Source organism: Pelodiscus sinensis, chromosome 21 (genome assembly GCF_052426305.1).
Source record: "Pelodiscus sinensis isolate ZL-2025 chromosome 21, ASM5242630v1, whole genome shotgun sequence".
NCBI classification, from domain to species: Eukaryota; Metazoa; Chordata; order Testudines; family Trionychidae; genus Pelodiscus; species Pelodiscus sinensis.
In genome coordinates, this window is record NC_143072.1 from 13,861,744 (window position 1) to 13,886,126 (window position 24,383).

A 24,383-nucleotide genomic window follows, 5' to 3' on the forward strand; every position below is an offset into this window, starting at 1 on the left:
TAGCAATTCTTTCAATAATTCCTGTGAGCAATTCATTAAATTCTTGGCAAGGTGTGACTTCCTTGATCTTGGATATAAGTCAGTTTTATGCTTCTACATGGCAAAACTGTAAGTTCCTTCTGATGAGAATGGGAGAAATAAATCTGACTTAATTTCCAACTGGCAGGGAATCTCCTTTATTATTATTTTAAAGAAAGCTCACATCATTTCTTTTATAAATGACCCAGTTTGCCTGCTTTTGAATGCTCTAACCACTAATGTCAATGGCCTGTTTTCATGTGTGTATTGGGGTTTGGCAATACATTGCACACTGCATGAGCAATGGTCTAGAGTTCCGTGTCTTACTGAAATGCACCTCTTGATCTTGTCAGGCTTCTGGTCTGTCGAAATGGCTGGGGAATCAGATGACCCCATTGCATGCTGTTCCACCCTGGGCCATTGCAGTGATCCTTTCACTTGTTATCGCAGTCTTCACCGAATGCACCAGCAATGTAGCTACGGCCACCCTCTTTCTACCTGTCTTTGCGTCCTTGGTAAGATTCATGGGTTTTTCTCACTGCTGATCTGTAAAGTTGACTTTAACATCAAAGAAAAATGGATAATCTTTTAAAACAGAGCAAGGCCATATTAATTACCATGTGCAGTATATATGATTTAAGCCAAGGGAATCTTTATGCAAATAGGGTTACTCCAGAAAGCATACAACGTATCAGACAGCACTGGCTCCAGTGCTAGGGGAAACATCCTTTGTTTATCCACAGGCCAGGTATCACACAGGCAGCAGCTCTGCAGACTTCCCTGTTACTGCCCTGCCACTGTGCATCAGCCTTGATGGGACAACTCCTGGAGTGAGAGAGTAAATCAACTTCCGTGGTCCCTCTCCTGAAATTGCCTAATAGGAGGCCAGTTAATGCCAACTGCTGTGCAAGGCGGGCACTTATCCACTAGAAAGTGGACTGAGCCACCAAATCATTTAACAGAGCTCACTCAACACCAGTCAGCTGGTAAGGACTTTGGGTCACTTGGGCTGTATTCGACCAGAAGTCTGGAGGTTAAAAGTTCTAGCTTGTCCCCGCGCATTAGCCAGTCCCCACCAAAAACATTTCAGGAGAGCATCGCTGAAGTCAATAGGCCCTAAACACAAGCTGAAAATTAAGCACATGTGAACTGAAGTACTGGACCTTATGAATATGGAAAGTTATGAAACTTATGAAAAAGTTTCAGTGAAGCCAATTAGGATAAACTTAAGCACATGCGTTTAGTATTGTTTAGATAAGTTTAGTTCTGAGGGCTTGTTTTTTCTATTGCCTTACACCTTGCATGATCATTTACCAAGTGCAAAATGAGTACAAAATGTATTTAACATTTTACCCCTACTTTGCAGAGGTGTAAATGATGACCCAAGGAAAGGACAGTGGAGAACTGAGCCCTGGATGTATATCATTAATTAAATGCTTTACGCTCCTTTTGGATTACAAATGTTAAATAAATGCAAAATGTTATTTCCTTTGCTTTCACAGTCTTCTTGTAGACAGCAGATTTCCCTTCCCCCCGCATTTCAAGATTTGTGTTCTCCTTTGGTAATATCCAGCACACTTCATTCATTTCCTAGGATGTTTCAGCCATCTCAGTCTCTTTCTGCAGAATAAAACAGAACATTTTTAAATCCATAAGGAGAGGACTAAAATGGTACAGATGTTTTTGAGCAGAGCTGGCACTAGAGCAGATGAGTATAGATAGCCTTGTCTTTATTTTTAATTAATTTTAATTTTATCTTTCAAGCAGAATTAACCTGAACTAGGCTGTTTAGCTGGCAGTGTCTTAAATAGACACTGAAGTTCTGGATACTAGAGAAGCCCACAAAATGGGCATAATGTTTTGCTCTGTGAGTCTTGTAATTATAATCAAGTGCCTATATCACTTGGAAAACCATCTCAAAGTGTTGTGGGAGATCAAACAACAGAACTCCCTATAAATTTGACCAGAACCACAAATTATACCATGCAGAGGAGGAAAAAATCACCAAGCATCATTTTTATATGTAACTCTGCAGCCAAAAGTGAATTGTGAAGAGAAATAAACCAGACATGTAGCAAGCCTCATTTAGGAGAAAAAACTTCATGCATGGGAATGTTGAAGGTAATGGAACCAACTCTGTGTTGGCAAGAGGACAGAGCAGAGCTATAGCGAGGTATTTTAGCATCTGGAGCGAGCAAACAAGATTCTGAGATGCATTAGCAGGAGTGTTGTGAGCAACGCATGGGAAGTCATTTTTCCGCTCTACCCTGAACTGATTAGGCCTTAAATGGAGTATTGTGTCCAGTTCTGGGTACCACATTTCAAGAAAGATTTGGAGAAAGTCCAGAGAAGAGCAACAAAAATTAGTAAAGGTCTAGAAAACATGACCAATGAGGGAAGACTGAAGGAACTGGGCTTGTTTAGTTTAGAAAAGAGAAGACTGAGAGGGGACATGATAGCAGTTTTTTCAAGAACCTAAAAGGGTGTTACAAGGAGGAGGGAGAAAATTGTTCTTCTTGGCCTGTGATGATAGGACAAGAAGAAATGCCTCAAATTGCAGCAAGGGAGGTTTACGTTGGACATTAGGAAAAACTTCCTGTCTGGGTGGTTAAACACTGGAATAAATTGCCTAGGGAGCTTGTGGAGTCTCCATCGCTGGAGATATTTAAGAGCAAGTTAGCTACATATCTATCAGGGATGATCTGGATGGTGCTTGGTCTTGCCAAGAGGGCAGGGGGCTGGACTTGATGATCTCTTGAGATCCCTTCTAGTTCTAGTGTTCTATGAATCTATGATTCTGTAAGCATATTTGTTCTCCCATTGGGCTTTTCTCTCCCCATTTTTCCAACCCCATGGCTTTGCACCCTAGGCAGCTGCCCTTCTCACCCTGCACTGGTTATGGGCAGGGTGAGAGTCACTGCATATGTTTGATTTAGAAGAGATGGACAGTATGAAAATAAGAATAGAAAGCCAGCAGGAAGAATACTGACTCGTCAGAGTCATAAACAGTTTATATACAAAATAAATTAAATGGTGATTATGGGGATCTTTGGCTGAATGCCATTTCAGGACAACGAGACTACCTTGTGAAACCTGCTTGTACAGAATTCATACAGAGTGAGATTTCGTGTATAGTGAAGTGATGATAACATTTGGCACTCTTTGGTAAAGACCCTCATCTGGCATAAAGCCATGTGACTTCACCGAAGTCTGTGAAGATATATTGATTTATACCAGCTTTCAGGGGGTAGCCGAGTAAGTCTGTACAGGATAAATTCAAAAATCAACAAATGATCTGGTAGCACATTATAGACTAACAAAACACATAGATGACTAGTCATCTGAAGAAGTGGGCTGTGCCCACGAAAGCTCATGATACCATCTAGATGTTTTGTTGGTCTATAAAGTGCTACCAGACTATTTGTTGCTTTTTAAGTTTGATTTATACCAGATAAGAGTCTGGGGACCCCAGACTTTGTTCCCAGACCTCACAGGAGGTAGTAAGGATAACTACATGTGAAGGGCCATTTTAGAGAGGACTGTCACAAGTTGTCCTCCATGTCCACTGAAGGTAAGAGAAGAAGTAATGGGCTTAATCTGTACCAAGGGAGATTTGGGTTAGATGGTGGGAACAACTTTCTAGTAGTTGAGATCTGGAATAGCCTTGCAAGGGAGGCTGTGGAATCTTCATCAGAGGAGATTTTTAAGAACAGGTTGAACAAACAGCTGTCAGGGATGGTTTTCGTTTACTTGGTCCTGCTGCAGTGGCTAAACTGCATGACCTTTTGAGGTGCCTTCCAGCATTATGGTCCTAAGATTCTGTGACTGTGAGGCACTCAGGTACTAAGCAAATGAGCCATTGAAATACCTCAGATATACAGATCGATCATCCCCAAATGTTTGGAAAATATTATGGAGCCAAACTCTGCCCTCAGATATGCATGTGCAGTTGCCTTTAATTAGGATGGGATTTGGGTGCCCCTCTGAGGGCAAAATGTATTATTATTGTAGGGCCTAGGAGCCTCAGCCACGGATGAGGGGTCCACTGTTCTTTGTGCTGTTTAAACACAGAACAAGAACATTTAACCCTAATCATTTACCTTAACCCATATAAATATCCCGTGAGGTAACACATGTTTGCTTTGTTTTACAATGGTACTCCCCTTTTACAGCTAGGGAACTGAGAGAGATTCTTGATTTTTCAAAAGTGCTGATCACCTAGAGCTCCCATGACCACAGATGAAGTTGTGGGGGCTCAGCAGATCCATAAATCAGGTCAGTGCTGACCTAAAACCATTCCCATTGAGGCCAGTGGTGAAATGCCTCTTGCCTTCCATGGGAACTGAGCTAAGCCAGGCCTGTGCACTTCTGAAAGATCCTACTCCAAATGACCTGCCCATGGATAGATAGTCTATGCCAGATGCCGGGTTAGAAGTGAAGATTTCCTAATGGCTAGTCTAGCATTCAAACTAGTAACCCAGCCCCTCTCTCTGACTATAGGGTGGAAGCCTTGACCTGCATCAATAACGTGAGATGCAAGCCATGCAGGTCTGGTTAGAATGAACTTTCTGTTCAGTGACACCGTCCTTTGCTAGGAGAGGAGCCCAGGGAATCATGAATTTGCTTTTCAGTCGTACCTTACACTGGGGTGAACTGACATACTGTGTCTGAGCCTCTCTTCCTTCTTCTGTTTCTCAATGTTGCTAATGCTGCCCCTGGTCTGTTTTTCCTCAGTCGCAGTCCATCGAAGTCAATCCTTTGTACATCATGATCCCTTGTACACTCAGTGCCTCTTTTGCCTTCATGCTCCCGGTGGCGACACCTCCAAACGCGATAGTGTTTTCCTATGGTCACCTCCGTGTTTCAGACATGGTAAGATCATGATAACCATTCCCTGATATTTTGCAAAATATCATGAATATTGCTTACGTTTATGGTCTGGCATTTCTATAGTTCCCTTGGCTCTCCAGAGTTACATGCAGGACTGGTGACAGAATTTGCCAGGCTCCGAGGAAATGTGGGAAGGGGTATAGGGGAGGATACTCAGCTCTGGGATCCCCAGAAGAGGCAGGGCCTAAGGTGCAAGGGGCGGGGCTAGAGACAGCCAATCATCAGTGCTGCCCAGACTGCATCACACTGGACTCTGGCAAAGAATTACAAGGCCCAGGGCTCCAGCAGCTACTGTGGTAGCCTTGTGGGGCAGCTCAGTGTCCCAGGCTCTTCTAATCGCCGGGCCCCTGCCTTCCCTGTTGGCAGCCTTGGTTCCATATAAATAACCTCCGCCTTTAATGCTACCACCCTGCGTTGTTGTATTAGGAACTGGTACGTAAAAAGCAGTGGCACTTTGCTCCAAGTAAATGCCATACAGAATAAAATTGCTATCTTATGGGTTTTATACGTACACGGTAAAATTGTGTTCTCTGCAGCTTCATTATCTTCAAAAGGTTCCCAACAGCATGGCTGGGGGCCTGACCCTGTTCCGATTGTGGCCAATAGCTGAGTAAGACTGATCCTGGAATTGCTGGAGTGCAGGTGAACTGCTGCACTATGCAGAGCCAAGTTGAAGTCAGTGGGGCTCTCTGGAGTCCATCCATGTGTCAGATGAGAGTCCTTAATTACTCCAGACCCTGCGACCAGCAGAAGCTATGTCAGCAAGAGAAATGCTCCCACACTCATAGCATTGTTCATACGGGCACTTACATTGGCCTAAGTTATGATGCTCATCAGTGTGGCTCATTCACACTCCTGGGCAATATCATTTATGGGGATTTAAGCTGTAGTGTAGGCATAGCCATAGTGTGGCAGAATCATACTCTCAGCCAATAAACCCAGCTTGTTTGACTGTCAAAGTGGCAATATCTTTTATTGGACCAGGTTCTGTGTGTGAGAGAGACAAGCTTTTGACTTGGTCCAGTTAAAAGATATTATTTTACTCACTTTAATATCCCGGGACCTCCACTGCATACAACAATGGAAGCTATCGTGTTCAATGGTCTTTCAAGATTGCAAACTAATTAAGAGTTTGCACCGTGTTCCAGGGCAGTTCTATTTATGGAAGAACATAGAACAGCAAGCACAGTGGTTACTTCCATGCTTTTAATAGGATCAGGCATCTAGTTATGCCTTCAGGTTTCTTCATTGTGTTTATGTGAATGGGTTCTGGCAGCTCTATGGAGACTCATTGTGCCAGTGTTTTGTGCTTCATTTTTCCTTGCCAGGCAAAATCTGGAATAGTGATGAACATTATCGGAATCATCTGCGTCACTTTGGCCATCAACACCTGGGGACGTCCCATGTTCACCTTGGACACGTTCCCATCCTGGGCCAATACCACGGCTGGACAGTGAGGAGTAAAGAATTTATCAGCAGACCCAAAGGAATCCTAGTACTGTTTCTTCCTTGCCCCACATCCTGCCTAGAGCCTTATAGGAACCTCGGATGCTGCGTTAGGATGAATGCAACATTTTGAGTTCTAAATATCAGGTCAGGTACAAATCAACTCATTCCAGCCGAGACTGAGCCACATGTGCTGCATCTGCACTGCAGTCCGGGGAGAGCCGTCCCTATTGTGCCTGTGATCTCTGTGGGTCTCCACACAAGACAGGAATGTAGCTCAAGCTTTGATTTATCTTTTTTATATGAAGGAGAGGCGGCGCTGCAATGAGTGGCTTGAACCTCCATGAAACTAGTGAGCACTTGGACTGAGCATGCCAACTGTCATTTGGAGGCTACTGCAGGACTGGTCCATGGTCAGCAATGTCGGGAGAACAATTCCTTCGGAATACAGAGCCAGCAGTGTTCTCTGAACCCTGGTCTTCCCTTCCAAACCTTTGCACATTAGCACACAGCTGGGAAGGGTCTGGCTGACTAATACCAAGCTGAGAGACCAGGTCTCGGCAGTCACGCCAGGCTGAGCTTTGGTCAGTTTCACGTTGTTGCCCGTTGCACTCAGGATTCAACAGAGCAAGTATTTTATTAGACAACGTGGAAGTGATCAGCATGGGCAGCCCAACTTTCAGGTGTATTCAAACCTCCTAGATTAACCCCTTAAGTGCCCACCCTGCATACTGTGAGTTAACTCTTTAATTCTGGGTTGAAGACAAGTCCTGAAAGACCAGCCCTTCAGTGGGAACAGACTTTGAACTTGTATCAAAATATAGCAATAATCAGAAAGTGAATTTACAGCTATTTGTGGGATGGATCCTGAAATCCTTACACATGGATCCCTGTGCCAAAGGGCTCCAATAGCTGGGCCAAGGGGCTCCAAATGGCTGCTTTGTTTGATACAGGTCTGACTACAGTCCTGTGTGTAAAGTGTTTTGTAGCACCTGGAATAGCACCATGATTTCTCTCAGTTTTTCTGGATCAACTGGTGGCAGACAGCTACAAAAGTGTCTGGCAATGCTTCTGTGGAAAGGTTTTATTTAGCCTTTGGGGGCTAAATTAATGAAAGCCATAACCCCACAGTTTAGTGGAATGACCACAGGCCTGGGTGCCAGGCACCTCCTAAGTTCTGTTCCCAGACTCAATATGTAGCCTTGACTACATGGTCACATAATCACTAAACCACTCTGTGCCTCAGTTTCCCAGCTTCAAAATGAGGATAACGCTACTTACCTACCTCACAGGGGTGTTGTGAGGCTTAAGAGCCCAACTCCTGCAGCCCTAAGAGGTCAGCTTGGAAAAGGGCTTCAGGATTTGGCCCCAATGTAACAAATTAATGCACATAAGATGTTAAATGTTGTTATGCTTTTTCTTTATAGAACTGGGAAAATAATTATTGCTTTGCCTTTAAAAGCAAAGACAATATTTATCTGCAAAAACCTCTAGTGAAGAGCGAGAGGTATGTCCTAAAGGAAAACCCTGTTTCATAATTATTTAAATTCATTGTGTAAGGTCCTGATCCTGTAAGGTGCTGAGCACCATCCCCCCCATTGACTCTGGTGAGAGTTGCACTTGGGCTCTCCAAGGGATATGCTCATTCTCTCAGGTAGGCTTGTCCTGGAGTTTCCAGGAATTAGAGAGAAATCTTAAAGAGATCTTATGTCATGGGTTAAAACCTCCACGAATATGTCCAAGCAGAAATGGCAACCCTAGTCTCAGGTTTAAAGAGTTTGTACTTTGGCCAAAAGCCCAATACAGTGTGGGTGGCCCCCTCCCTATTACTGCAGGGGAAGGACAAAGTTCATCAGCAATTGGGTTTTCTGGCTGATGAACTTCATCTAACAAGCTACAACTGTCAGTGTGTTAAGGAAGATCCCAAACCAAGCAAGAGCTGTTATAGTTGTGGGCATCTGATGAACACTTGCCTACACAGAGAAACACAATGGCTGTGTCTACATTGGCAAGTTATTCCAGAAAATCAGCTGCTTTTCCGGAAAAACTTGCCAGCTGTCTACACTGGCCGCTTGAATTTCCGGAAAAGCACTGACGAATGTAAAATCATCAATGCTTTTCCAGAAAAACTATGCTGCTCCCGTTCGGGCAAAAGTCTTTTTCCGGAAAACTGTTCCGGAAAAGGGCCAGTGTAGACAGCACAGTAGTGTTTTCCGCAAAAAAAGCCCCAATCGCGAAAATGACGATCGGGGCTTTTTTGCGGAAAAGTGCATCTAGATTGGCCACGGACGCTTTTCCAGGAAAAGTGCTTTTCCGGAAAAGCGTCCTGCCAATCTAGACGCACTTTTCCGGAAACATGTTTAACGGAAAACCTTTTCCATTAAAAGCATTTCCGGAAAATCATGCCAGTGTAGACGTAGCCAATGAAATCAATGGGTATGCATTACATACCGTGTTCAGCTGCTTGTGTAAATCCCACTAGACATCTCTCCACGTCTTTTGTAGGGTGACCGGATGTCCAGGTTTAATAAGGACAGTCTTGATGCTTGAGGCTTTTTCATCTATATGAGCCTATTACGCCCAAACCTGGCCCCATTTTCACCCTTGCTATCCAGTCACCATAACCTTTTGTGCCTAAATCCCTTTGTAAATCTGGCCCAATGTGCTGCCCTGAGATGCTGATTGCCCTTGACTCCCAGTGCCTTTTAGGAAGTGATCCAAGGGCCTCTTTGCGGGAGAGTAATGACTCACAAGTCTCCTTTTTAACTGGTGGGATTAGAGCTGGGTGAAACTTTCCAGTTGATAACACCCAAACTTGTAGCAGATTTGTTCCATGATTTTCAATGCGAATCATTTCAAGTATTCAGTTTGGAACAATTTTTCCTTTCCAGATTTTGCTTTCTTTTATTTAAAAAAAATCAATAAAATTCAGAAGAGTTTAAAAAATGGACAAAATTAAATCAAAAGCTTTTCTTCCATCCAAAATATTTTTCATGGCTTTTCAGAACTTTCCATTGAACTGAAAATAATCATTTTATTCATCCCGCTGTAGCTGGGATGTGAAATCAGGGTGCACTAGGGCTATGTCTACACTGCCATGGGTTTTTTTTTTGGCAGAAGATATGCAAATTGTGCTCTCATTTGCATATCTTCTGCCTATCCTTTTTGCAGAAGAGGTTTTGCTGCTAAAAAGCCCCGTGTAGACAGGGCCATATGTCAGAAAAAAAACCTTTTGCGCAAGATCCCTTATTCCTCAAAAAATGAGGTTTATAGAATTTTGCACAAAAGGGTTTTTTCTGACAAATGGCCCCATCTACACGGGGCTTTTTAGTGGCAAAACCTCTTCTGCAAAAGGATTGGCAGAAGATATGCAAATCGTGCTCTCATTTGCATATCTTCTGCTGAAAAAAAATGACAGTGTAGATGTAGCCTCGGATGCCATGGCAGGTTCTTATTTTTCCTGTCTAAATTAACTTAATTAAAAACTTTCCACTTCAAAGTAGGTTTCTCAGAAGGCCCTTAATTTAGGCGTTCCCCAGCTCTGTGTGCAGGAAGAGTAACCTTGGGGGAATTTTCATAAGATGAGGAAACAACATTGTTATTTGAGTTGTCGTGTCAGTCAGGAGATCTTTTTCTCGTATTGCTGCAAAAGTGGAATTTGAACTTTATTTTCCTATGTGGGCATATAAGATATTTTATTATTGGCAGGAGAAGAGAGGCATATAGGTGTGAAAAGAAAGAACCTGGTTTCAAAGGGTTTGTGTCCTTTTGTTGTAATTATTGAGTCCTCTTCATACATGTCCTTTAAATATCAGGTTTTTCCTTCTAAGGCAGCTTAACTGGAAACATCACAGGATGTGAACCTGCCAAAACAAGCGGGTGAATTCCATCTTCTATCCAGCAGAGATTGTTTTCCTTATTACCCAACACAGGGCATGATGACTTTGCATGACACCAGTGAAGGGCAACCTAGGCTAGTGAGTGGGCTTCATGTGTGATCCTCCATCATCTTAGTGAGCTGTAAGATTAACCTAGCCATGGTAGCCTCCCCAGATAGTTAAATTTGCTAACTGTGCTTGCGTACTTAGAATTTGTGGGGCGTTCCCGGTGAACCACAGCAGCACTTTGATTGGATGCAGAGGGAGTGCAAGTCAGTCAGTATAGAGTGCAATCAGCACGCACCTCACTTCACAAGCCTTTCCTGAAGGTCTGTGTCTCTTTAGTAATACCGATAGGAAAAAACCATAGAGAAGGAAAGTAGCAGAATCTGGCAACCCTGCCCATGGGCAACGGTAAAGAAACTATCTCGCGAACTGCATGTAGAGCCCCGATGGACCGCATGTGGCCTTTGAGTTGCAGGCTGCCTATCCCTATGTTACACTCTGTTGCATTATGCTGTATGCTGGTGTCGCTGCACTCAAGCCAGTGAAGGTGTGGTTTGTGGGAAGGGAGCAGAAGAAGAATCCCAGGCTTTGCTGAAGTGAGGATTTCAAGGGGTGCTGGCAGAGCGTGTTAGCTAACACCCACTAAAAAGCTATGTACATAAAGCAGTGTAGACTTGAACATATGCTAAACTGGTCACATTACAGCCAAGCCCCTAGATGGAGCTTAAAATGGGAGGAATTGCCTCAGATGGACGAGTAACCCTAATTGTTGAATGCAAAGCTTAGACGAATGCTCTGGTGCAGATGTCAAGGCTGCCTTTTCTCCTTCAGGCAGCAAGTTTACACTGCTCTGAGCAGCTGTATGGGGAAGGAATTTTTGTTTTATTTCCGTGGAGCAATACCTTGTTCCACAAGCAGTGCCATTCATTTCAATGAGCTTCTGCCATAGAGTGAGGAACTATCTCCGCCAAGCATAGATGTCAGAATCTGGCCTTTAAGGAAGAACTAGCCTTGTACAATGTATCCTGTGTAAATGGCACAAACAGGCTTTTCTTCAGCTTCAATCATGCGTATCGTCCTGTACCAGTGCCTTGAGTAAATATAGGTTGGCAATGCAAGGGGAATTGCACTCTGTTTGTCAGTGCTAGATTATGTCTGCTGCTAGCATTTCTAGGTACACACTGTTATAGATATTCATATTGGGAACATTTCTTCTTAGTCCATCTTACAATGTTCAGGCTTTAGCTCAAGTGCTGCTATTGGAGTTGATGGTCTTATATGTCTGGTTCCCATGCTGGGTAGGGTAACCAGCCTTTTCCCTCCTGCAGCAGGCTCATTTCCCAAATGGTTGGCCAGGGACATTAAGGGTGCATCTACACAGCAGGGCTTAAGTCGAAATAAGCTTTTCAAATTGAGCTACGTCAATTGTGTAGCTTATTTCAAAATAGCGAGTGTCTACACAGCACTTATTTCGAAACAGAGCACTCTTCCTCTGGCTTCCCTTACTCCTCGTACAATGAAGGTTACAGGAGTCAGAGTAAGAAGTCCTCCAACTTGACATTATTTCAACATTATTTTGAAATAACTGCCTGCTGTGTCAACGCAGACCATGTTATTTCAAAATAATGTTGCTGTGTACACGTACCCTAAGAAAGGATGTGGCAGCGTCAGTGTTTTCAGGGCTGTGCAGAGAGTAGTGCTCTCCCCAGGGCTAGAACACCGACCAGGTCCTGTTACCACGTGCTACTAGAGCCTGGGTCTTTGAGCTCAGTTCAATGGCAGGTGAAAAGCTGGCTGGCACAACACTTCTGGTGTTCACTTTTAGGAGAAAATCCAGTGCTCTCTTTTTTGAAAGCCATCTTGTAGGACAGAGTTGGCACTACCCTGCTTTTATGTCCATGGAACTATGGGTGTTCAAGGTTCTTCTTCATGGACACTGAGCAGCTAATACTGCTTCCTACTGACTAGGGGTACGTCTGCACTATCACCCTAGTTCGAACTAGGGTGGATAATGTAGTCAACCGGAGTTGCAAATGAAACCCAGGATTTGAATTTCCCGGGCTTCATTTGCATGTTGCCGGGCACCGCCATTTTTAAATGTCCGCTAGTTCGGACTCCGTGCCTGCGGCTACATGCGGCACGGACTAGGTAGTTCGGATTAGGCTTCCTATTCCAAACTACCTGTACTCCTGGAACGAGGTTTACAGATAGTTCGGAATAGGAAGCCTAATCCGAACTACCTAGTTCGTGCCGCATGTAGCCGCAGGCACGGAGTCCGAACTAGCGGACATTTAAAAATGGCGGTGCCTGGCAACATGCAAATGAAGCCCGGGAAATTCAAATCCTGGGCTTCATTTGCAACTCTGGTTGACTACATTATCCACCCTAGTTCGAACTAGGGTGGTAGTGTAGACATACCCTAGGAGATCAGTGTGGGGATTTGGTGTGGAACTCCTACACAGAGCTGGAATCTGCCAAAGTCTCAAAGATGCAGAACCATGGCAAGTAGCTCGCTCTCATGTAAGGCTTGCTCCTGCAAACAACAATATCTAGGTGGATCGTGTTTCCCTTACATTCTACTGACTTCGGTCAGACTCTGTGTGTGAATGACTATGTATTAGCCCTTAGTTAGCAAATGAGCAGTCAACCCACTGAAGAAGGGACTCTATGCAGGAATGTCTTCCCTGGTTGTGTTGTTTGGTTAGATGTAGGGAAAGAAGGAGAACAGGTTTTCTATCCCTCCCTGCAAATAAACCACTATCGGATTCACACCTGGTGAAAAAGCATTCCAGTAGAAACAGCTCTTTAGAGCCCTGCAAATCTGCAGATATCCACTTTATATCTGTGGCTATCCACATCTGCAGATTTTTGCAGATGTGGAAAAAAATGAACTCATCCACAAATTTGCAGTGTTCTGTCTGCTTTCTACCCAGGGGTATCCACAGCAATGGCTGTGGATATAGATATACACAGCTCATTTTTGCGGCTATAGATACGGATACAAATTCTGTATCTGCACAGGGCTCTGAATCCGCAAAATCTGAATCCGTATTCCACTCAGATCTGAAACTGATTTCCCTCCAAAGCAAAGAATTCCTCTTTGACTATAGGGAGAAGTTTGAGCCGTGAGCTTTGAATGAAATTTTGCAGCCTGTATTATGCAGAAATCCAACTAAATCATCATAAAGAGTCTTTCTGGTGCCTAAATCTATGGGCCAGCTCCTCACCAGGTGTGAATCAGCTTAATGCCGTTGAATTCAGAGAAATGCTGATTTGCTCTCCTGAGGATCTGGCCCCAAAAGAATCTGAGTCCAGAGTTGGATGGCACTTGGTCAAGTTTTGGCAGGTTCAGCTCTTGTGTTCCAGCACAGGCTCATCTCTGCTCTAGAGACTGAAACCTGAGAGAGGTTGCACCAAGGCTTATGAGTGGGAATGAGTTGAGGGGGAAAAGCCTATTGAATTGGGGCATTAGAGTCTAATGTAAATGCAAGCCTAAAATCAAACCAGCGGGTGTGTGTGTGTGTCTTAAAATAGAGACAAATTGCATCTTACCAGTCCAACTGTTGGTCTTTGATTTTCCTGTTCACGCTGGAAGGACATGCAATAGCAAATTCTTGATGTGAGAGCTGCACTGTCAGTTCCATAAACGTGGTGGATTGTTTTGTAATGTACTCGAAAGTGTGTCAATAAATGTGTGACTTTCCTATATTGTTCAGTCTGGTCTGTGCCATTGTGGCACCTGGATGTACTAGAACAATCCAATCTCTCCTGCTAATTACTGCACAATGGCCACTTCTGCAGGTCCGGGTGTGAAACATCAGCAGAGCAATAGGCACTAGAGTGAAAAATCTCCAAGGGGTGCAATAGCAACACATGCTGTGCTTGACTGTTGGCTGCTTTCCCTAGTCAAAGCATTGTTTGAAGAAGCCCATGCAATGTACCATTTGGCATCAATTGCACTACAAAAAAATGGGGATTGTGTCCTTCCTCGGTTAGTTTGTTCCCTGCTTCAGTTGTGTTGTCCTAGAAACTTTACTGCCCTGTTACACCTCTTTGGAACAGAATCTGATCCGGCTTGGCATGAATGTTCTATTTATAAATGATTAATAGATTCTTATAGAGCCCTATAGGTCTCTAGGCTACAAAAGCATAGCTTGAGCCATTCATAACACCTTCTACTGATGTGCTTATAACCATCTATAACGCTACTCATGGCTGTAACATGACCACAATGCTCTGGTTAATAACCTTTTTATACATGGAAGCCTAATACATAGTGTGACCTAACCACTTTCTAAAATTCCTTTTGTTGCTCATCATCAATGCAGGGTGCTATTTACAGTTATCATTTCTTTAGCATTTACATTTATATACACATAAAAATCAGTGAGTTTACCCAATTACTACATATTACTAACTAGAAGATTCACCCTGCATTCCTCGGATCCTTAACGCAAATTATTTTTCTTCATTGAAATCATTGCTCTAGGGCAGGGCTAGGGACGAGGGATTCAATATGCTGCTGCCCTGGGGAGAAAAAACAACCCCAGCCCTCTCTTACCACAGCTGCTTGCAGCTGGGTGAGAAGTGCCTGTCTATGGCCACTGCAGTTGCAGTGGGCATAACAAGGGGAGGAGTGCATGTCCCCCGGCTGTGGGACAGTCAGATACCGACAGACACACAAACAGACAAACTCTCTCAACTATATAGTACACTAGCAGAGTTGCCTGGGTCCTTCAGGACAGGGGGCTGACGGTATGAAGGGTGCAGGAATCAGGGCCTTGGGGATATTGGGGGAGGGGCAGAGCAGAAGGGTGGAGCCATGGGGAAGTATGAGAGTGAGGGTTGGGGTGAGGAGCGGTTCGGGGGGGGGGGGTGTCCTATCCAGTGGGGCTTTTTCTTCCCCCTGACCAGCAGGACCTTTTTCTATTCTCCAGGCTGACAGGGGTCTTCTTTCTCCCTCCAGCCCCCTCCTGCTGATGGGCCTTTTCTCTCCCCATCCTGGCTCTGTGGCTAAGGGCTGGCAGGGGAAGGGTTTGGAGTAGGGGGGTTACTTACCCTGTCATGGCAAGCAACACGGTGGAGCCCTAGCCCCAGCTGGCCACTCTCTTGGTGGGGTGGCTGTCTCCAGTGGCCACTGTGCAGTATAGCTCTTTCCTGCGCTCACCCTCCAGTGGCCACTCTCAGAATCGAGTTCCTCCTTTAGGTGCCCAACCTTTTCCATGTTACGGGAAACAATCCCATTCCTGGCACTTTCTGTTTTCCTAGTAGAACCACGCCCTGACCTTCCTTTAAATTATGATAGGAGGAAGCTGCATACCAAATTTGATGGTTCTAGCTCTTACAATTTAGGAGGAGTTCTTGAACAGAGACAGACAGATGCACATTTCTAAAATATATAGATACCTGTCCCTTTCTCTACCCCGCCCTCTGCTGGCCCAATGGGTTTATAGCTGTCTCTGTCCCCATCTTTGGCCCTTGCTGCTCCCTGTGGTCATTATAAAGTACAACTGTCCCTGCTAGCAGATACCTCCCTTTCCATTTTATGAGAAACAATTGCATTCCAGGCACAGCCCATTGTCCTGGCAAAACCAAACCTTTACCTTTCTTTAAGTTTTGATAAGAGAAAGCTGCAAATTTGGTGGTCCTTGCTCTTACCATTTAGGAGGAGTTCTTGAACAAAAAAATACATAGACAGACACGCAGACAAACACATATAATAGATGCAGAATCTTTTTATACAACATTCTTGAAATTACATGAGAGACCTTAAAGCCTCAAGATACCTCTGTAGTAGGTACATTTTGTTATTACCTCTGTTTTACTAGTGCATAGGAAAAGGCAGAGAAAAGATGAAGTGATTAAACTAAGTTTATTTAGGAAGTCAGTGGCCATACTGAGATTAAATCAAGATGTCCTATCTTTCTGTACACTGCTCTAACCATTTCCACATTGCATTAGGAAGAAACACAATATTAACTAAAAGTTAAAATTACACAGCTAATTTTTTTAAATATCTGGAAATGCAGCTATTAAGAGTCGCTCTTAAGGTACATCTACACAGCAGGGCTAAAGTCAAGTTAAACTACACAACTTCAGTTATGTCAATTGCGTAGCAGAAGTCGAAACAGCTTAATCTGACTTTGGGCACTGTCTAAACCAGTGTTTCTCAATCAGTAGTACAAGTACCCTTAGGGATACTCAAGAGAAGTCTGTGGGATATGTCAACACAACTGAAATTTGGAGAAAACTGAATTTTTGTTTTAAGTTTTACAGCACTTTATTATTTTTGTACTTTTTACACCCAAAAATTTCATCGCCCACCCGGCTACGATTAAGTTGTTTAAACAAATGTGTTGCAATGGTAGAAAAAAAATTATGTGTCTGGAAACTGTAGGTACTGGGGACACTTATAATTTTTTTTTTAAAAAGGGGTACTTTGTAAAAAAAAGAATGAGGAACACTGATCTAAACAGCAGGAAATCGAAGAAGGAATACTCTTCCTTCGACTTCCCTTTCTCCTCGTGAAATGAGGGTTACCATGAGTCAGAGTAAGAACTCCTCCAGCTAGACATTATTTCAAAATTAAGGCTTTTAGTGTAGACGTACATTATGTTATTTTGGAATAACTGAAGTTATTCCAAAATAACACTGCTGAGTAGATGTACCCTAAATGAGTTACACAGCCAGTCTACACCTATTCAGACACTTTACTTTCTAAAATGACTCGAATGACTTTGATAAAAATGTTTTAGGCAGCCATGAAAGTTTAAACTCCATCCATCCCCCAATTGCTGTGTAAGAAAGTTATACCCACATGAAAATGGAGGGGGGATTATAATGGACATAAAACATGCCTGATAAATAAAACTGTGATTTAAAAAAAATAGAGTTGGTGATTGCACCATAATTTCAGTATTAAATCAATTTTTGGCCATTTGGATTTCTTTGCTGCAATAAGTGAATAGTGGCCATTCATCCTTCAGTAAGGTCCATTGTATCCCATATACCCTTTGTCATAAGCAGGTGACCATTTCCTTTAAAAGTAAAAAGATGTTATCTTCCCCATGTCTGTTTAAATATTTTATTTAACCATGCAAAGTTGCTGCTTGGCCTGCTTTGAATTGTAGCTTTCCAGGGAGTCAGGCAGCACTGTGTTGTCGAATAATAACTCCTGCCAGAAATGTGATCTGCCCTTTCCAGGGGGCCGCAATTCTACAGCCAACCAGATTCTCAAAAAGTTGAAAGAGACTGAATGTTCCTTATAATATAACAAGCCTTCCGTGCTTACTCTTGAGCAATAATAGGTTTCAGTGACTTAAGTAATATTTAGTGAGGCTACATGGACATTTTCTGTCAATTTTAATTTGATGGGAAATGAAGTTTTCAGTTAAGTTCTCCCCCGCCCCTCCCGGAGGTGACTGGTTTTCTTGAACATTTCAGATTATTAATTGAAAACCAAAAGCCATTCTGCTCTTAGCAAAAACCCCAAATTGTTTGATTTTCATCTGGGGAGGGTTTCTAGTTACAAAAACTTTTTAAAAAGGGTTTTTTGGTTTTTGATTAAAAGCCAAAATTTTCTACTAAAAATATTTAACACAATAATGTTTTCATTGTTGTTGAAATCTCTCCTCCCTGTGTTTTCCAACCAGCTCTAATATTTAAATCAGGAAGGGTGGGATTTTTTTACATTGTTCACTTTGGGCCTAATTCTGGTCTTACTGAAATCAGTGGTGCATTGACATGAGTTAGGCTGGCGGTCGGCAACCTGTTGCTCATGAGACCCAAGTATGGTTCTTTTGGCAGCCACTGGGAGTCCCTTCTAGGGCGTGGGCCTGCCTGGCACACACAAAGAATTGTAATCTCACCCTCCTCCTTGCTCAGCAGCACTCACCTTCCTTGGGCGTGGAAGGTAAGCTGCTGCTGATGGTAGGGTTGGTAGGAAAGTGGGAGGCGAGGGCCACAGGGTGGCCCCAGGTGTCTGGCGGCCTGAGCTGAAGCCGGCTTTGGGCTAAGAGGTGAAATCACTTAGGTTTGGCCCAGAGCCAAATCCACCACAAAACAGCAGAAGATGCACCAAGCAGCAGAGCGGCAATGGAGAGGTGTATGGAGAGACTGGCAGAGTGGCAGCAGCAAGGGGCGACAAATGGCCAGCAGAGCGGCGCCAGAGAGCAGCAAGCTGGTGGATGGTGAGTGACCAGTGGAGTGAGTAAGATGCCTCCTACCTCCCCCCAGGCTGGGAGGTGAACTGGGCAGATGCACCCGGGAACTCCGGGTCTGCCCTGACCAAGGGCAGCAACTGAGCGTGGGGTGCAGAGAAGGGTTGGGCATGTGACAGAGATACGTACATTGCTGGACTTGTGAGCCTGAGAGGAAAAGGACGTTGCCCAACGGGCTTGAGCTGAGATGTTTACTCATGGTTTTAGTTATGAACTCTGTGGTGTTCCCCCACATTAATGCCACGATACTTCCCTCCCCTTTTATTAAAGGTTTCTTTTCTACACTCAGGCTCTGTGCCAGCAAGTGGGGAAACATTGCCTCTCAGAGGTGCCCCGGGGTGTGTGTGAATTTCTCAGGTTACTGGCTTGAGCCAGTTCTGTGTTGGGTGGATGGAGAGGAACCCTTGGATATTGAACCTGGCCCTGGCTGCTCCTGGCACTACCTGGGAAAAGGGTTACACTTGTTCTAAAAATGTCTTGAACAATAATTGTATTTTGGGTGAAGCAAACTGATTGCTTAGACAGCTGCTTATGCAGTTGGCTGATGTTAGACCTGAAGGTGAACATAGGGTCGGAGAAAATTCTTTCTCTAAATACACCCGCTGCTACCTGTAAGCCATCTGCACCAGAGGCCAGCTCTATCTAGTTCCTAAAAGTCACTGAAACGCATAGGTCAGGATAGCTCTGAAAAGCAATTTTCTTGGAATGATCCAGATTACATTTCATAGTTTTTATTTTCTAATTTCCCCATCTGGAACTGCTAACTCCCAAAGTGATTTTACCCCTTATGCTTCTTAATTCAAACACCACTGTTGTTTTACCCTTTGATAGGTGTTTGGTCGTAGTGTCCCATTTCCTGGTGGATACATGTGTTGTGCCATGATTCTGAAAAATATTCAGATTAAATGAAATTGACATTCATGGTTGTATCTCTGTGGCAAATGCTGGATGTGTTCAGTCACAGGGCTCCGGAAGCTGGGATTTGCTTACCAGCCCTGTCCTAGATTCTGTGCCAGTTTGGGCTTGTCACTTAATTGCCTTGTGCCTCAGTTTACCCATCTGTAAAGTCGGGATAAGCACGGTGAGGCAAGGCTTTTATGGGGTTTAATTTATTAATGGTTGAAAAGTGTTTTGAAAGTCTCCAGAAAGGTGATCTGTAGAAACACATTGCACCATGGGCCTGATTCAGCACCCATTAGTTGAAGCCAAACTGTTTAGTTGAACAGGCTTTGAATCAGGCCCCTATATTTGCTATTTTGCTTTGTTGACTTTTGTTAGGAGCCATACTCTTCTATGGAAGGGCATACCCATCTAGCTCGCATAGTCTCCAGCTTCCGAGCAGTCCTTTAATGGCAGTTAATGACTGATTCAGCTGCTCCGTTAAAAGGGATCTCCTACACAGGGTTGTTGGTTGTGTCCTTTTTAGCCTGTATTTGCTGGGCGTGCACAATTGCTGCCTCTCCACTGAAGCTACAAACCAATTAACTGTGTTTGCATTAGTTGCTTAGGTACAAGAAACAAGCACCCCTTCTATAACGAGTTACCTATTTGTAGTTACTTATTTGAGAGCTGCTGGCACTTTCATCTGCTCTTGGAGCCTGGATACGTGAATGCAGATATGAGCCAATTTCAGCTCCCTTCCAGCCTCTCCACCTTTGCGGAATCTTTTTGGTTCCTTATATTACGCAGAGAAGCTGCTGCAGCCTGCTATTCATTTCCTGCGTAGGTATTCATCATGCTAAGAAGTACAACAGGGAAAAGCATCTCCTTTTGGGACTGTTCCTGGAGGCCAAAATGTGCCAGTAGTACTTAAATCATCTACACAGCCCTTATCCTGAGCTGTGCAAACCATTCCTGTGACTTCACTGGCCCGGCATCAGGGTTTGCAGGATCAGCTCCCCAAGTCCTTGTTCCCTACAGCAACGCACCTTAGTTTGCTGTTAACACCTGTGAATGGAGCATGGAAAAATGCCACCAGGCCAGAATCCCCCATTCTCTCATGTCCATTTTATGCCCACTTTGCCCAGGTGTCAATTACTACCCAAGGTGCAAAGCAGTGGAGGATCATAGCCCTCCGTCTTGACTTGAGCCCAGCTCCCCTCAAAGTTAAACGGATCTGGCCCCAACACAGCAGTGTTTCAGCACATGCTGGAGTAGAGCTCATGCAAACAGGAAATATGTCTATTTAAGCACCATTATCACTTGCAGGAGGTAGCATGGTATCCTTAAGCAATGTGGAGATTTTTCTTATAACGGTGCTATAAAACACACACACAGAGGTAGGCTGGAGAGTCTGGCTTTATAACACAGGCTGGGATACACTGTTTATTAAAAACTGTCCAACTAGCAGCAACCACAAATATGATTATTGCTTGCATGGTTTCAACTGTAATGTTGGCAGAGCTTAGTATAGCCTCCTTCTCCTTGGACAGGCCTGGGTAAAACCTCCTCCGAGGGTCAGATGTGTCCTGCCAAGCTGTCAGATCCAGCCTGTAGATTCCCAGCCTGTTGCCTGAATGTTGCTGAGGTTGTCTGAACAGCTGTGAGCCTCCCCCACCCCCTCCCGGCTGCAGGGGAGGGAGGGAAGGGTTTGTGTGTCGCTCACATGCCCAGAACAATCCCATTGGCCAGTTTGTGGCCTCTCATTGGCCTCCCCTCAGGCTCCTAATCTGTTCAAAAACCACATGGCCCCTGCAGCCGGAGGGGAGAGGGGGGGGGGGCAGGCTGGGAGTCTGCTTGGAAAGGCTGCTGGCTGAGTCAAGCAAGTAATCTCCCAGCCAGAGCCTGTCCCCCACCCCACATAACCCAACCCCTCTGCCCCCGTGTTCCCTCCCAGATCCTGCATCCCATTGCCTTTCCCCAGGTCACAACCCCCTCTTGCCCACGGTCACAACCCAAAACCCTGCACCCTAGTCCCCTAACCCAGGTCACACTTGCTTCCTTTAACCACACTCCCTCCCAGACCCCACACCTTCTCCTGCAGCCCAGTCCCTTACTGCAAGCTGCCTTCTGCACCCAGCCTTCACCCCAGACCCTGCACTTCCTCCATTAATACGATAGAGTGCGGCCCTTGGCCGCATTCCAAATTCTTGGAGTGGGCCCCCCCATCAGAAGTTATTCCCCACCCTGGGCTAGTGGCTGCATTTCCCAATGGGACCAAGTCCCACTGCCACAGGGGCTGTCAGGACAGGGCATGGGGGGATGGGTTTCTATGTCAGAGCTGTGACCTGCTGATTGGTTGGGGGGGGCTGGTTCAGGATCACCCCAGTCCCAGGTCTGCCATAGGCACAGGGAGGCTGGGGACTCGCTAAGTGCCCAGCACGATTCCCTGCCCCACACATTGCCATTGACACAGGGCAGGAACGGAGGGGAGGGGCCACTTTGAAGCATAACCCCCCCCCCACCAAGGGATACTATGGGCACAGGAAGGTGCTGCATGGGGCCAGGAGGTAACTGGGAGCCATGCTGGAATTTAACACAAGTCCTGCCACCTCCCAATGGTCAGTGAATGTCCCTCAAGGCTATAGGAGGTTAGATAATGGGCAGTTGAAGAGCAGAGAGTGGCCCACTCTGAGCAGGTGAGAAGAGGAGCAGTGTGGCAGGGCTGTGAGCGTCCCACAGAGCTGGGGGGGAGGTAGACGGGGGGGCAGTGTGGCAGGGCTGTGAGTATCCCACAGAGCTGGGGGGGAGGTAGACGAGGGGCAGTGTGGCAGGGCTGTGAGTGTCCCACAGAGCTGGGGGGGAGGTAGACGAGGGGCAGTGTGGCAGGGCTGTGAGTGTCCCACAGAGCTGGGGGGGAGGTAGACGAGGGGCAGTGTGGCAGGGCTGTGAGTGTCCCACAGAGCTGGGGGGGAGGTAGACGGGGGGCAGTGTGGCAGGGCTGTGAGTGTCCCACAGAGCTGGGGGGGAGGTAGACGGGCAGTGTGGCAGGGCTGTGAGTGTCCCACAGAGCTGGGGGGAGGTAGACGAGGGGCAGTGTGACAGGGCTGTGAGTGTCCCACAGAGCTGGGGGGAGGTAGACGAGGGGCAGTGTGACAGGGCTGTGAGTGTCCCACAGAGCTGGGGGGAAGGCAGACGAGGGGCAGTGCGGCTGGGCTGTGAGTGTCCCACAGAGCTGGGGGGAAGGTAGACGGGGGGCAGTGTGGCAGGGCTGTGAGTGTCCCACAGAGCTGGGGGGGAGGTAGACGAGGGGCAGTGTGGCAGGGCTGTGAGTGTCCCACAGAGGTGGGGGGGAGGTAGACGAGGGGCAGTGTGACAGGGCTGTGAGTGTCCCACAGAGCTGGGGGGGGGGGTAAACGAGGGGCAGTGTGGCAGGGCTGTGAGTGTCCCACAGAGCTGGGGGGGAGGTAGACGAGGGGCAGTGTGGCAGGGCTGTGAGTATCCCACAGAGCTGGGGGCGGAGGTAAACGAGGGGCAGTGTGGCAGGGCTGTGAGTGTCCCACAGAGCTGGGGGGAGGTAGACGAGGGGCAGTGCGGCTGGGCTGTGAGTGTCCCACAGAGGTGGGGGGAGGTAGACGAGGGGCAGTGTGGCAGGGCTGTGAGTGTCCCACAGAGCTGGGGGGGAGGTAGACGAGGGGCAGTGTGGCAGGGCTGTGAGTGTCCCACAGAGCTGGGGGGGAGGTAGACGAGGGGCAGTGTGACAGGGCTGTGAGTGTCCCACAGAGCTGGGGGGGAGGTAGACGAGGGGCAGTGTGGCAGGGCTGTGAGTGTCCCACAGAGGTGGGGGGGAGGTAGACGAGGGGCAGTGTGGCAGGGCTGTGAGTGTCCCACAGAGCTGGGGGGGAGGTAGACGAGGGGCAGTGTGACAGGGCTGTGAGTGTCCCACAGAGCTGGGGGGGAGGTAGACGAGGGGCAGTGTGGCAGGGCTGTGAGTGTCCCACAGAGCTGGGGGGGAGGTAGACGAGGGGCAGTGTGGCAGGGCTGTGAGTGTCCCACAGAGCTGGGGGGGAGGTAGACGAGGGGCAGTGTGGCAGGGCTGTGAGTGTCCCACAGAGCTGGGGGGGAGATAGACGAGGGGCAGTGTGGCAGGGCTGTGAGTGTCCCACAGAGCTGGGGGGGGAGGTAGACGAGGGGCAGTGTGGCAGGGCTGTGAGTGTCCCACAGAGCTGGGGGGGAGGTAGACGAGGGGCAGTGTGGCAGGGCTGTGAGTGTCCCACAGAGCTGGGGGGGAAGGTAAACGAGGGGCAGTGTGGCAGGGCTGTGAGTGTCCCACAGAGCTGGGGGGGAAGGTAAACGAGGGGCAGTGTGGCAGGGCTGTGAGTGTCCCACAGAGCTGGGGGGGAGGTAGACGAGGGGCAGTGTGGCAGGGCTGTGAGTGTCCCACAGAGCTGGGGGGAGGTAGACGAGGGGTAGTGCGGCTGGGCTGTGAGTGTCCCACAGAGGTGGGGGGAGGTAGACGAGGGGCAGTGTGGCAGGGCTGTGAGTGTCCCACAGAGCTGGGGGGGAGGTAAACGAGGGGCAGTGTGGCAGGGCTGTGAGTGTCCCACAGAGCTGGGGGGGAGGTAGACGAGGGGCAGTGTGGCAGGGCTGTGAGTGTCCCACAGAGCTGGGGGGGAGGTAGACGAGGGGCAGTGTGGCAGGGTTGTGAGTGTCCCACAGAGCTGGGGGGGAGGTAGACGAGGGGCAGTGTGACAGGGCTGTGAGTGTCCCACAGAGCTGGGGGGGGTAAACGAGGGGCAGTGTGGCAGGGCTGTGAGTGTCCCACAGAGCTGGGGGGGAGGTAGACGAGGGGCAGTGTGGCAGAGCTGTGAGTGTCCCACAGAGCTGGGGGGGAGGTAGACGAGGGGCAGTGTGGCAGGGCTGTGAGTGTCCCACAGAGCTGGGGGGGAGGTAGACGAGGGGCAGTGTGGAAGAGCTGTGAGTGTCCCACAGAGCTGGGGGGGAGGTAGACGAGGGGCAGTGCGGCTGGGCTGTGAGTGTCCCACAG

The 24,383-nt window shown here is 46.8% G+C and overlaps 1 protein-coding gene across 5 annotated transcripts in view; it reads left to right on the top strand.

Moving 5' to 3' along the window:
- Positions 1–9,329, top strand: part of LOC102460546 (Na(+)/citrate cotransporter) — a 32,731-nt gene extending 23,402 nt beyond the window's left edge. For 3 of the 5 annotated variants that reach the window (XM_075904909.2, XM_075904910.2, XM_089772243.1), the window contains 3 exons: positions 372–533; positions 4,753–4,890; positions 6,237–9,329. In XM_075904909.2, coding sequence (XP_075761024.1) covers positions 372–533; positions 4,753–4,890; positions 6,237–6,365 — 429 coding nt within the window. In that variant the 3' untranslated portion in view covers positions 6,366–9,329. The other 2 variants (XM_075904914.2, XM_075904913.2) reach the window with 2 other exon arrangements.
- Positions 9,330–24,383: the final 15,054 nt, after the last annotated feature.